The sequence below is a fragment of the Salmo salar genome, chromosome ssa15, assembly GCF_905237065.1.
Source record: "Salmo salar chromosome ssa15, Ssal_v3.1, whole genome shotgun sequence".
Lineage (NCBI taxonomy): Eukaryota > Metazoa > Chordata > Actinopteri > Salmoniformes > Salmonidae > Salmo > Salmo salar.
The window spans coordinates 101156441-101171491 of record NC_059456.1 but is presented as its reverse complement, the minus strand read 5'-3'; the positions used below and the strand labels follow the sequence as shown (position 1 = coordinate 101171491).

Genomic DNA, 15051 nt, shown 5'->3' with positions numbered 1-15051 from the left:
GTCTCTCTCTACCTTCTAATGACCCCTACTCTCTCTATATCTGTCTCTCTCTACCTTCTAATGACCCCTACTCTCTCTATATCTGTCTCTCTACCTTCTAATGACCCCTACTCTCTCTATATCTGTCTCTCTACCTTCTAATGACCCCTACTCTCTCTATATCTGTCTCTCTACCTTCTAATGACCCCTACTCTCTCTATATCTGTCTCTCTCTACCTTCTAATGACCCCTACTCTCTCTATATCTGTCTCTCTACCTTCTAATGACCCCTACTCTCTCTATATCTGTCTCTCTCTACCTTCTAATGACCCCTACTCTCTCTATATCTGTCTCTCTCTACCTTCTAATGACCCCTACTCTCTCTATATCTGTTCTCTCTACCTTCTAATGACCCCTACTCTCTCTATATCTGTCTCTCTCTCTACCTTCTAATGACCCCTACTCTCTCTATATCTGTCTCTCTCTCTACCTTCTAATGACCCCTACTCTCTCTATATCTGTCTCTCTCTACCATCTAATGACCCCTACTCTCTCTATATCTGTCTCTCTACCTTCTAATGACCCCTACTCTCTCTATATCTGTCTCTCTCTACCTTCTAATGACCCCTACTCTCTCTATATCTGTCTCTCTACCTTCTAATGACCCCTACTCTCTCTATATCTGTCTCTCTCTACCTTCTAATGACCCCTACTCTCTCTATATCTGTCTCTCTCTACCTTCTAATGACCCCTACTCTCTCTATATCTGTCTCTCTCTACCTTCTAATGACCCCTACTCTCTCTATATCTGTCTCTCTACCTTCTAATGACCCCTACTCTCTCTATATCTGTCTCTCTACCTTCTAATGACCCCTACTCTCTCTATATCTGTCTCTCTCTCTACCTTCTAATGACCCCTACTCTCTCTATATCTGTCTCTCTCTACCTTCTAATGACCCCTACTCTCTCTATATCTGTCTCTCTACCTTCTAATGACCCCTACTCTCTCTATATCTGTCTCTCTCTACCTTCTAATGACCCCTACTCTCTCTATATCTGTCTCTCTACCTTCTAATGACCCCTACTCTCTCTATATCTGTCTCTCTCTACCTTCTAATGACCCCTACTCTCTCTATATCTGTCTCTCTACCTTCTAATGACCCCTACTCTCTCTATATCTGTCTCTCTCTACCTTCTAATGACCCCTACTCTCTCTATATCTGTCTCTCTCTACCTTCTAATGACCCCTACTCTCTATATCTGTCTCTCTACCTTCTAATGACCCCTACTCTCTCTATATCTGTCTCTCTCTACCTTCTAATGACCCCTACTCTCTCTATATCTGTCTCTCTCTACCTTCTAATGACCCCTACTCTCTCTATATCTGTCTCTCTACCTTCTAATGACCCCTACTCTCTCTATATCTGTCTCTCTCTACCTTCTAATGACCCCTACTCTCTCTATATCTGTCTCTCTCTACCTTCTAATGACCCCTACTCTCTCTATATCTGTCTCTCTCTACCTTCTAATGACCCCTACTCTCTCTATATCTGTCTCTCTACCTTCTAATGACCCCTACTCTCTCTATATCTGTCTCTCTCTACCTTCTAATGACCCCTACTCTCTATATCTGTCTCTCTCTACCTTCTAATGACCCCTACTCTCTCTATATCTGTCTCTCTCTACCTTCTAATGACCCCTACTCTCTCTATATCTGTCTCTCTCTACCTTCTAATGACCCCTACTCTCTCTATATCTGTCTCTCTCTACCTTCTAATGACCCCTACTCTCTCTATATCTGTCTCTCTCTACCTTCTAATGACCCCTACTCTCTCTATATCTGTCTCTCTACCTTCTAATGACCCCTACTCTCTCTATATCTGTCTCTCTCTACCTTCTAATGACCCCTACTCTCTCTATATCTGTCTCTCTCTACCTTCTAATGACCCCTACTCTCTCTATATCTGTCTCTCTACCTTCTAATGACCCCTACTCTCTCTATATCTGTCTCTCTCTACCTTCTAATGACCCCTACTCTCTCTATATCTGTCTCTCTCTACCTTCTAATGACCCCTACTCTCTCTATATCTGTCTCTCTCTACCTTCTAATGACCCCTACTCTCTCTATATCTGTCTCTCTCTACCTTCTAATGACCCCTACTCTCTCTATATCTGTCTCTCTCTACCTTCTAATGACCCCTACTCTCTCTATATCTGTCTCTCTCTACCTTCTAATGACCCCTACTCTCTCTATATCTGTCTCTCTACCTTCTAATGACCCCTACTCTCTCTATATCTGTCTCTCTCTACCTTCTAATGACCCCTACTCTCTCTATATCTGTCTCTCTCTACCTTCTAATGACCCCTACTCTCTCTATATCTGTCTCTCTCTACCTTCTAATGACCCCCTACTCTCTCTATATCTGTCTCTCTCTACCTTCTAATGACCCCTACTCTCTCTATATCTGTCTCTCTCTACCTTCTAATGACCCCTACTCTCTCTATATCTGTTCTCTCTACCTTCTAATGACCCCTACTCTCTCTATATCTGTCTCTCTACCTTCTAATGACCCCTACTCTCTCTATATCTGTTCTCTCTCTACCTTCTAATGACCCCTACTCTCTCTATATCTGTCTCTCTCTACCTTCTAATGACCCCTACTCTCTCTATATCTGTCTCTCTCTACCTTCTAATGACCCCTACTCTCTCTATATCTGTCTCTCTACCTTCTAATGACCCCTACTCTCTCTATATCTGTCTCTCTACCTTCTAATGACCCCTACTCTCTCTATATCTGTCTCTCTCTACCTTCTAATGACCCCTACTCTCTCTATATCTGTCTCTCTCTACCTTCTAATGACCCCTACTCTCTCTATATCTGTCTCTCTACCTTCTAATGACCCCTACTCTCTCTATATCTGTCTCTCTACCTTCTAATGACCCCTACTCTCTCTATATCTGTCTCTCTCTACCTTCTAATGACCCCTACTCTCTCTATATCTGTCTCTCTACCTTCTAATGACCCCTCTCTCTATATCTGTCTCTCTACCTTCTAATGACCCCTACTCTCTCTATATCTGTCTCTCTCTACCTTCTAATGACCCCTACTCTCTCTATATCTGTCTCTCTCTACCTTCTAATGACCCCTACTCTCTCTATATCTGCTCTCTCTCTACCTTCTAATGACCCCTACTCTCTATATCTGTCTCTCTCTACCTTCTAATGACCCCTACTCTCTCTATATCTGTCTCTCTACCTTCTAATGACCCCTACTCTCTCTATATCTGTCTCTCTCTACCTTCTAATGACCCCTACTCTCTCTATATCTGTCTCTCTACCTTCTAATGACCCCTACTCTCTCTATATCTGTCTCTCTACCTTCTAATGACCCCTACTCTCTCTATATCTGTCTCTCTCTACCTTCTAATGACCCCTACTCTCTCTATATCTGTCTCTCTCTACCTTCTAATGACCCCTACTCTCTCTATATCTGTCTCTCTACCTTCTAATGACCCCTACTCTCTCTATATCTGTCTCTCTACCTTCTAATGACCCCTACTCTCTCTATATCTGTCTCTCTACCTTCTAATGACCCCTACTCTCTCTATATCTGTCTCTCTACCTTCTAATGACCCCTACTCTCTCTATATCTGTCTCTCTACCTTCTAATGACCCCTACTCTCTCTATATCTGTCTCTCTACCTTCTAATGACCCCTACTCTCTCTATATCTGTCTCTCTCTACCTTCTAATGACCCCTACTCTCTATATATCTGTCTCTCTCTACCTTCTAATGACCCCTACTCTCTCTATATCTGTCTCTCTACCTTCTAATGACCCCTACTCTCTCTATATCTGTCTCTCTCTACCTTCTAATGACCCCTACTCTCTCTATATCTGTCTCTCTCTCTACCTTCTAATGACCCCTACTCTCTATATCTGTCTCTCTCTACCTTCTAATGACCCCTACTCTCTCTATATCTGTCTCTCTCTACCTTCTAATGACCCCTACTCTCTCTATATCTGTCTCTCTCTACCTTCTAATGACCCCTACTCTCTCTATATCTGTCTCTCTCTCTACCTTCTAATGACCCCTACTCTCTCTATATCTGTCTCTCTCTCTACCTTCTAATGACCCCTACTCTCTCTATATCTGTCTCTCTCTCTACCTTCTAATGACCCCTACTCTCTCTATATCTGTCTCTCTACCTTCTAATGACCCCTACTCTCTCTATATCTGTCTCTCTACCTTCTAATGACCCCTACTCTCTCTATATCTGTCTCTCTACCTTCTAATGACCCCTACTCTCTATATATCTGTCTCTCTACCTTCTAATGACCCCTACTCTCTATATATCTGTCTCTCTCTACCTTCTAATGACCCCTACTCTCTCTATATCTGTCTCTCTCTCTACCTTCTATTGACCCCTACTCTCTCTATATCTGTCTCTCTACCTTCTAATGACCCCTACTCTCTCTATATCTGTCTCTCTACCTTTTAATGACCCCTACTCTCTCTATATCTGTTCTCTCTCTACCTTCTAATGACCCCTACTCTCTCTATATCTGTCTCTCTCTCTACCTTCTAATGACCCCTACTCTCTATATATCTGTCTCTCTACCTTCTATTGACCCCTACTCTCTCTATATCTGTCTCTCTCTACCTTCTAATGACCCCTACTCTCTCTATATCTGTCTCTCTCTCTACCTTCTAATGACCCCTACTCTCTCTATATCTGTCTCTCTACCTTCTAATGACCCCTACTCTCTCTATATCTGTCTCTCTACCTTCTAATGACCCCTACTCTCTCTATATCTGCTCTCTCTCTACCTTCTAATGACCCCTACTCTCTCTATATCTGTTCTCTCTACCTTCTAATGACCCCTACTCTCTCTATATCTGTCTCTCTACCTTCTAATGACCCCTACTCTCTCTATATCTGTCTCTCTACCTTCTAATGACCCCTACTCTCTCTATATCTGTCTCTCTCTACCTTCTAATGACCCCTACTCTCTCTATATCTGTCTCTCTCTACCTTCTAATGACCCCTACTCTCTCTATATCTGTCTCTCTACCTTCTAATGACCCCTACTCTCTCTATATCTGCTCTCTCTACCTTCTAATGACCCCTACTCTCTCTATATCTGTCTCTCTACCTTCTAATGACCCCTACTCTCTCTATATCTGTCTCTCTACCTTCTAATGACCCCTACTCTCTCTATATCTGTCTCTCTACCTTCTAATGACCCCTACTCTCTCTATATCTGTCTCTCTCTACCTTCTAATGACCCCTACTCTCTCTATATCTGTCTCTCTCTACCTTCTAATTGACCCCTACTCTCTCTATATCTGTCTCTCTACCTTCTAATGACCCCTACTCTCTCTATATCTGTCTCTCTACCTTCTAATGACCCCCTCTCTCTATATCTGTCTCTCTACCTTCTAATGACCCCTACTCTCTCTATATCTGTCTCTCTCTACCTTCTAATGACCCCTACTCTCTCTATATCTGTCTCTCTACCTTCTAATGACCCCTACTCTCTCTATATCTGTCTCTCTACCTTCTAATGACCCCTACTCTCTCTATATCTGTCTCTCTACCTTCTAATGACCCCTACTCTCTCTATATCTGTCTCTCTCTCTACCTTCTAATGACCCCTACTCTCTCTATATCTGTCTCTCTCTACCTTCTAATGACCCCTACTCTCTCTATATCTGTCTCTCTCTACCTTCTAATGACCCCTACTCTCTCTATATCTGTCTCTCTCTACCTTCTAATGACCCCTACTCTCTCTATATCTGTCTCTCTACCTTCTAATGACCCCTACTCTCTCTATATCTGTCTCTCTACCTTCTAATGACCCCTACTCTCTATATATCTGTCTCTCTACCTTCTAATGACCCCTACTCTCTCTATATCTGTCTCTCTACCTTCTAATGACCCCTACTCTCTATATATCTGTCTCTCTACCTTCTAATGACCCCTACTCTCTCTATATCTGTCTCTCTCTACCTTCTAATGACCCCTACTCTCTCTATATCTGTCTCTCTCTACCTTCTAATGACCCCTACTCTCTCTATATCTGTCTCTCTACCTTCTAATGACCCCTACTCTCTCTATATCTGTCTCTCTCTACCTTCTAATGACCCCTACTCTCTCTATATCTGTCTCTCTCTACCTTCTAATGACCCCTACTCTCTCTATATCTGTCTCTCTACCTTCTAATGACCCCTACTCTCTCTATATCTGTCTCTCTCTACCTTCTAATGACCCCTACTCTCTCTATATCTGTCTCTCTCTACCTTCTAATGACCCCTACTCTCTCTATATCTGTTCTCTCTACCTTCTAATGACCCCTACTCTCTCTATATCTGTTCTCTCTACCTTCTAATGACCCCTACTCTCTCTATATCTGTCTCTCTACCTTCTAATGACCCCTACTCTCTCTATATCTGTCTCTCTCTCTACCTTCTAATGACCCCTACTCTCTCTATATCTGTCTCTCTACCTTCTAATGACCCCTACTCTCTCTATATCTGTCTCTCTCTACCTTCTAATGACCCCTACTCTCTCTATATCTGTCTCTCTACCTTCTATTGACCCCTACTCTCTCTATATCTGTCTCTCTACCTTCTAATGACCCCTACTCTCTCTATATCTGTCTCTCTACCTTCTATTGACCCCTACTCTCTCTATATCTGTCTCTCTACCTTCTATTGACCCCTACTCTCTCTATATCTGTCTCTCTACCTTCTAATGACCCCTACTCTCTCTATATCTGTCTCTCTACCTTCTAATGACCCCTACTCTCTCTATATCTGTCTCTCTACCTTCTAATGACCCCTACTCTCTCTATATCTGTCTCTCTCTACCTTCTAATGACCCCTACTCTCTCTATATCTGTCTCTCTCTACCTTCTAATGACCCCTACTCTCTCTATATCTCTCTCTCTACCTTCTAATGACCCCTACTCTCTCTATATCTCTCTCTCTACCTTCTAATGACCCCTACTCTCTCTATATCTGTCTCTCTACCTTCTAATGACCCCTACTCTCTCTATATCTGTCTCTCTACCTTCTAATGACCCCTACTCTCTCTATATCTGTCTCTCTCTCTACCTTCTATTGACCCCTACTCTCTATATATCTGTCTCTCTACCTTCTAATGACCCCTACTCTCTCTATATCTGTCTCTCTCTCTACCTTCTAATGACCCCTACTCTCTCTATATCTGTCTCTCTACCTTCTAATGACCCCTACTCTCTCTATATCTGTCTCTCTACCTTCTAATGACCCCTACTCTCTCTATATCTGTCTCTCTCTACCTTCTAATGACCCCTACTCTCTCTATATCTGTCTCTCTCTACCTTCTAATGACCCCTACTCTCTCTATATCTGTCTCTCTACCTTCTAATGACCCCTACTCTCTCTATATCTGTCTCTCTCTACCTTCTAATGACCCCTACTCTCTCTATATCTGTCTCTCTCTACCTTCTAATGACCCCTACTCTCTCTATATCTGTCTCTCTACCTTCTAATGACCCCTACTCTCTCTATATCTGTCTCTCTACCTTCTATTGACCCCTACTCTCTCTATATCTGTCTCTCTACCTTCTATTGACCCCTACTCTCTCTATATCTGTCTCTATACCTTCTAATGACCCCTACTCTCTCTGTATCTGTCTCTCTCTACCTTCTAATGACCCCTACTCCCTCTATATCTGTCTCTCTACCTTCTAATGACCCCTACTCTCTCTATATCTGTCTCTCTACCTTCTAATGACCCCTACTCTCTCTATATCTGTCTCTCTCTACCTTCTAATGACCCCTACTCTCTCTATATCTGTCTCTCTACCTTCTAATGACCCCTACTCTCTCTATATCTGTCTCTCTCTACCTTCTAATGACCCCTACTCTCTCTATATCTGTCTCTCTACCTTCTAATGACCCCTACTCTCTCTATATCTGTCTCTCTACCTTCTAATGACCCCTACTCTCTCCGTACCCATGCAGTTTGTTCCGTTCAGAGACTACATGGACCGAACAGGAAACCACGTGTTGAGTATGGCCCGGCTCGCCAAAGACGTCCTGGCTGAGATCCCTGAACAGCTCATCCTCTACATGAAGAATAGAGGTATCAAACCCTGTCCCCTGCCTCCACCCAAAAAGGAACCAGGCCCTGAGGACCAGGACCACACCCACCCTTATCTGAGCCCCACACCCACCCCCATCTGAGGCTCCAGCCCTGGGGAAGTAGTTTGGGGTAGGGTGGGTGGTAGCCTGGATGGTCCACCCCCTCATGGAGAAATGCAAAATGGAAATGTGGAAATGCTTCAAGGCACATTTCTCTTCTTCTTTACATATTCATCTGGTTGTCATGCTGAACAAATAGCACTCTATTTTGTTTGGAACGAGACTTCAGAAAGACTGCTTTGAGCAAAAACGCTGAAGATCAGGGAGTTTTACTTTTGAGTTTCAACGCCTGATGGAAGGGTGGAAAGGGGGATAAGGAAGAGAGGAGAGGAAAAGAGAGGAGGAGAAGAGAGATGTAAAGGAATGTTAGGTGTTAGCTGTCAAAGTGGTGACTTAATGGGTGGTATGCCCTTAGATAGAGAGGGAGGTTTTTGAGGGAATTAATTATTAGAATGTGCCAGTTTGTATCATGTTTGTGCATATGATACCTTTTAGAGTGGTTGTTTATGTGGGACTAAGAAATCATCTGTATAATTTATTTATTGTAAAAACTACAGTATTTATTCATGTTGGGGATCCTCATATTTTCCCATACCAATTGTTGGGGTGATCAATGCTATAAATAATTGTTTATTTCTATTTCAGATAGTACTGTAATATAAAGCATGTGATAATTAGATACTGTCCAGCTGTTTAGGAATAGTTGAGAATGATGAAGATGACATTTGACATGTTTGACTGTAACAGTTATTCAGAGGACCAGCTGTTTGTGTGACAGTTTGCCTTCATGTACCATATACAACACTTACTTACCCTACACATATCCAATGTGTATCAACAAAATGCACTATAACAGTCCAAATAAAAAGCACAAATATCATATACAATGCATTGATACTGAAATATATATCACAATTATATACAAGCAACCAACAGCTACCACAACAAATATAATGGAAAGGGCTGTTATAATTAATTTCTTCCAGTTCTAGAATATCATTGTTGATGAGAATCTATTTACTTGACATTCTGCATTCTTAATATTATAATACATCTAGTTATGCATGAGCATAGCCACATCTTCAAAGGCCTAGAATTTACATAGCATTTACATAGTATTTACATAGCATTTACATAGTAGTAGTATGTGGAGGTAATGCCATGTCGTTTATATGATCCTTCTCATTATATTTGCTGTGGTCGATGTTGTTGTTTCTGTTTTGATTGTTCCTCAACCCTTGCATACCGTGCCATGGATATTAAGACAGCGGGGGTATAACAGTGAGAATGTACTAAAAAGTTGGTATAATGTTCTTTTTTTTTCTTCTTCACTTTGATTTCTCAGGTTTGATGTCAAGTCAACCACATTCCTTTTTTTGTTGGACTAGATTGTTTTTCTTTAACCGGATGGAAACCGTAACGATGAAAAATACTTTGAGAACGGCATAATAGAATAATTGGAAGTACTGTAGTATATTGTATATGAATTGTGTTTATAACAAGTCATTAAAAAGGGAGTCAATATAAAAAGCAACTGCACAAAGAGCAGTTGATACCGTGAACAATCTGTTTTACTCACTTCAACTGGACTACTGATAGACTTCAGACTTACTGCCAGGGATGTATTGCCATATTTAATTGAAGTTGTTGATGTATATGTGACCGACTGGGGTTCGAACCCGGGTTTCCTAAGAACCGCAAGACTGTATTAGCCCGTTAAGCTAAATCCTAGCCATTAGCTGAAGGGGCCAACACAAGTCTTCTGGTTTCGACAAGGTTACTCATAACACGAGCCTGGTTCTGAACTGCCTCTGTCACACTGTATGTATCAAGACAACTTTCAATTGTTAGTATAATGCCATCTATGACTTGTTGTAATATTGCCATCTTTGAGAGAGTTGTTGATGCATTGCCAAATTGAAGTTGTTGACATATTAAAGTAGTAGTTTCCTGAGCAAACAGCAGAGCAGCATAACCACACAGCAGAGCAGCGTAACCACACAGCAGAGCAGCATAACCACACAGCAGAGCAGCGTAACCACACAGCAGAGCAGCGTAACCACACAGCAGAGCAGCGTAACCACACAGCAGAGCAGCGTAACCACACAGCAGAGCAGCGTAACCACACAGCAGAGCAGCGTAACCACACAGCAGAGCAGCGTAACCACAAAGCAGAGCAGCGTAACCACACAGCAGAGCAGCATAACCACACAGCAGAGCAGCGTAACCACACAGCAGAGCAGCATAACCACACAGCAGAGCACTATCACCACACAGCAGAGCACTAACACCACACAGCAGAGCAGCATAACCACACAGCAGAGCAGCATAACCACACAGCAGAGCAGCGTAACCACACAGCAGAGCAGCATAACCGCACAGCAGAGCACTATCACCACACAGCAGAGCAGCATAACCACACAGCAGAGCAGCATAACCACACAGCAGAGCCGCATAACCACACAGCAGAGCAGCATAACCACACAGCAGAGCAGCATAACCACACAGCAGAGCAGCGTAACCACACAGCAGAGCAGCGTAACCACACAGCAGAGCAGCGTAACCACACAGCAGAGCACTATCACCACACAGCAGAGCAGCATAACCACACAGCAGAGCAGCGTAACCACACAGCAGAGCAGCGTAACCACACAGCAGAGCAGCGTAACCACACAGCAGAGCACTATCACCACACAGCAGAGCAGCATAACCACACAGCAGAGCAGCGTAACCACACAGCAGAGCAGCGTAACCACACAGCAGAGCACTATCACCACACAGCAGAGCAGCATAACCACACAGCAGAGCAGCATAACCACACAGCAGAGCAGCATAACCACACAGCAGAGCAGCATAACCACACAGCAGAGCACCATAACCACACAGCAGAGCCGCATAACCACACAGCAGAGCAGCATAACCACACAGCAGAGCAGCATAACCACACAGCAGAGCAGCGTAACCACACAGCAGAGCAGCGTAACCACACAGCAGAGCAGCGTAACCACACAGCAGAGCAGCATAACCACACAGCAGAGCAGCGTAACCACACAGCAGAGCAGCATAACCACACAGCAGAGAAGCGTAACCATACAGCAGAGCACTATCACCACACAGCAGAGCAGCATAACCACACAGCAGAGCAGCGTAACCACACAGCAGAGCAGCGTAACTACACAGCAGAGCAGCGTAACCACACAGCAGAGCAGTGTAACCACATGGCAGAGCAGCGTAACCACACAGCAGAGCAACATAACCACACAGCAGAGCACTATCACCACAGAGTAGAGCAGCGTAACCACACAGCAGAGCAGTGTAACCACACAGCAGAGCAGCGTAACCACACAGCAGAGCAGCGTAACCACACAGCAGAGCAGCATAACCACACAGCAGAGCAGCGTAACCACACGGCAGAGCAGCATAACCACACAGCAGAGCAGCGTAACCACACAGCAGAGCAGCATAACCACACAGCAGAGCACTATCACCACACAGCAGAGCACTATCACCACACAGCAGAGCAGCATAACCACACAGCAGAGCAGCATAACCACACAGCAGAGCAGCGTAACCACACAGCAGAGCAGCGTAACCACACAGCAGAGCAGCGTAACCACACAGCAGAGCAGCGTAACCACACAGCAGAGCAGCGTAACCACACAGCAGAGCACTATCACCACACAGCAGAGCACTATCACCACACAGCAGAGCAGCGTAACCACACAGCAGAGCAGCGTAACCACACAGCAGAGCAGCGTAACCACACAGCAGAGCAGCATAACCACACAGCAGAGCAGCGTAACCACACAGCAGAGCAGCGTAACCACACAGCAGAGCAGCGTAACCACACAGCAGAGCAGTGTAACCACACAGCAGAGCAGCGTAACCACACAGCAGAGCAGCATAACCACACAGCAGAGCAGCGTAACCACACAGCAGAGCAGCGTAACTACACAGCAGAGCAGTGTAACCACACAGCAGAGCAGCGTAACCACACAGCAGAGCAGCATAACCACACAGCAGAGCAGCGTAACCACACAGCAGAGCACTATCACCACACAGCAGAGCAGCATAACCACACAGCAGAGCAGCGTAACCACACAGCAGAGCAGCGTAACCACACAGCAGAGCAGCGTAACCACACAGCAGAGCAGTGTAACCACATGGCAGAGCAGCGTAACCACACAGCAGAGCAACATAACCACACAGCAGAGCACTATCACCACAGAGTAGAGCAGCGTAACCACACAGCAGAGCAGTGTAACCACACAGCAGAGCAGCGTAACCACACAGCAGAGCAGCATAACCACACAGCAGAGCAGCATAACCACACAGCAGAGCAGCGTAACCACACAGCAGAGCAGCATAACCACACAGCAGAGCACTATCACCACACAGCAGAGCACTATCACCACACAGTAGAGCAGCGTAACCACACAGCAGAGCAGCGTAACCACACAGCAGAGCAGCATAACCACACAGCAGAGCACTATCACCACACAGCAGAGCACTATCACCACACAGCAGAGCAGCGTAACCACACAGCAGAGCAGCATAACCACACAGCAGAGCAGCATAACCACACAGCAGAGCACTATCACCACACAGCAGAGCAGCGTAACCACACAGCAGAGCAGCGTAACCACACAGCAGAGTGTCATTGGCTCTGTCTCTTCAGTCCAACTGGGTTAACCTCCCTTAGAGGGGCACAGCAGATGGATAGCATCTGTCTACACTGTTGATTGCCAAGTCTTTTTCTACAGTGGAAGGAAGTGTGCATAATGATGTCTTCTTCTCTCTGTTTAAAACACATGAAATTGCCTTCATGCCAATGCAGTCCTATACGATATAGGCTACAGTCACAAACCCAGTATTTTCTGACAGATCGGTCACAACAATGCAACATCTCTATACAAATGTGTCTACCTACAGTATGGAAACTCCCTTTTGCATATCCAGATTCGAATCTCCTTATTTAATTTTGTTAGCAACCGTTCCCTTCCTATATTACATTATTGAACATATGATTCCTAATGTCTAGAATGATAACCATTTCATATGTACAGTAAAGCCAACCGAACAAAAAAATAATACTATTATTTACTAACTGTTATTATTGCATCTTAAACAGCAGATATGCTGTATGTTCCTACAAGTGTGCTGTATTGCTTTTGTATTAAATGAGAACAACGCCACTGATCTATTGGAGTGATGTTGTGGCAGTATAATGCACGTATGACAGGGTTTTGCTATACATTTTCAAAGTTAGCATTTGTTTACAATTTAGATAGACTGACTGAAGCTATATTTACATTGCCTCAAGGTATGAGCAAATATTTATGAAAAAGTGTTTGTTGATCAGTCTCTATTTCAAGTACTGGGCGATAATGGAAGCGGTTTGAGCATAGAGCAAATGATTCTAAAGAGAAATGTAATTGTAGTTAAAGATTTGTATTGTTCTTTTGTCAAGTTCTGTTAAGATATTTTGTGTTGAGTTAACAAAGCAATCGTGAATGATTATGCAGTTCAAAACAACTTTGAATCCTAACTGTGTACACAAGCCCCATATAAATGACTGGACTTGCTATCCAAAAGATTTCAACAGATGTTCTGTTGAAATTAGCCTCTTTAAGAAAATGTGCATGTTTGTGATCCCTCCTCGTCATCTCACCTTACCGATGGCCTGTGATAGGCAGGCACTTCCTGTGTGAGCCATTTGTATTGTAAGATGATGATGATGATTATATCTACGGTAGACAGCAGTCATCTAGCATGTTGCATCCCTGCTTTTCCCTTTTAGTTCGTTCCTAGATAGGTACTGTGTTTTGGTTATCCTTATTTATACTTTGACCCCCAGGGTGTTTACAGCATACTGTAGACATAGAATGTCATGTCATTCTATGCCATTGTATATCTATGCTTTACAGTGTGTACCTCCCTCTTGGTCTCTGGTTTGCATGCTGATGATGAAGAATACTTTTCCAAACCAGACATTGGACATAATTGTTGTCATTCTGTGGTTTGTGTAAAATGCATTGTAATGGATTGCCTTAATAAAGTGATTGAAGAGTAATGAAATCATGACAACTTTTACAGAATGTAAGGGGGGGGTTTATCTGATAGAGTTGATCTCAGTGAGTGCGGCCTGATTGCCAGTCGACGTGACATTCTGACAACTTCTTGTCACTCATTGTCATACCATGTTTGGCTTGAAAATGACAGTAAACAGATCTGGGACCAGGCTAAAGTGAATGATCATCTTGAGAGGAGATGCTGGGGTTCATCTTGCCCAAAAAATGAAACCAGTATGTACCAGTGTTAAAACGAACAAACCTAGATATCCCAGGCATTTTCATTCAATATTTACACTTCTATTTCAGGATTTTTCCAATGAATATGTCCCCTGGGATTGATCTTACTTGTCCAATCACAACACTTTTCTGTGCCCCCTGGGATTGATCTTACTTGTCCAATCACAACACTTTTCTGTGGCCCCTGGGATTGATCTGACTTGTCCAATCACACCACTTTTCTGTGGCCCCTCGGCCCTTACAGCGTGCGTTCTCCTTTCAGATGTGTTTTCCTCAGCAGCTTTAATGTGATGCATTGCTGACAAACCAAGCTGGCCACCTGGGGGAATGAAGACAGCAGCTGGAACAAGAACAGACTAGAAGAGAAAGTAGTCATGACTCTTCTCTGCTGTTTTAACAGTTAAACAAAGAGACAAAGAGCTGCTTGGGACATTTAACTGTCATGGGTTGATAAAGCATCTAGGTAACATTTTGCTGATGATTCTTTGGATAGTTACCTTCACCACCGGGGGGATAAGAGATAGATGGAACTGTAGTATACCATACAGTACTGTCCTCTACAGTCAG

The 15051-nt window shown here is 43.7% G+C and overlaps 1 protein-coding gene across 4 annotated transcripts in view; it reads left to right on the top strand.

Annotated features, from left to right (window-relative positions):
* LOC106572802 (copine-5) overlaps positions 1-10393 on the top strand; it is a 213880-nt gene extending 203487 nt beyond the window's left edge. For all 4 annotated transcript variants that reach the window (XM_045696442.1, XM_045696441.1, XM_045696440.1 and 1 more), the window contains one exon: positions 7994-10393. In XM_045696442.1, coding sequence (XP_045552398.1) covers positions 7994-8215 — 222 coding nt within the window. In that variant the 3' untranslated portion in view covers positions 8216-10393. The remainder of the gene's footprint in view (positions 1-7993) is intronic.
* Positions 10394-15051: the final 4658 nt, after the last annotated feature.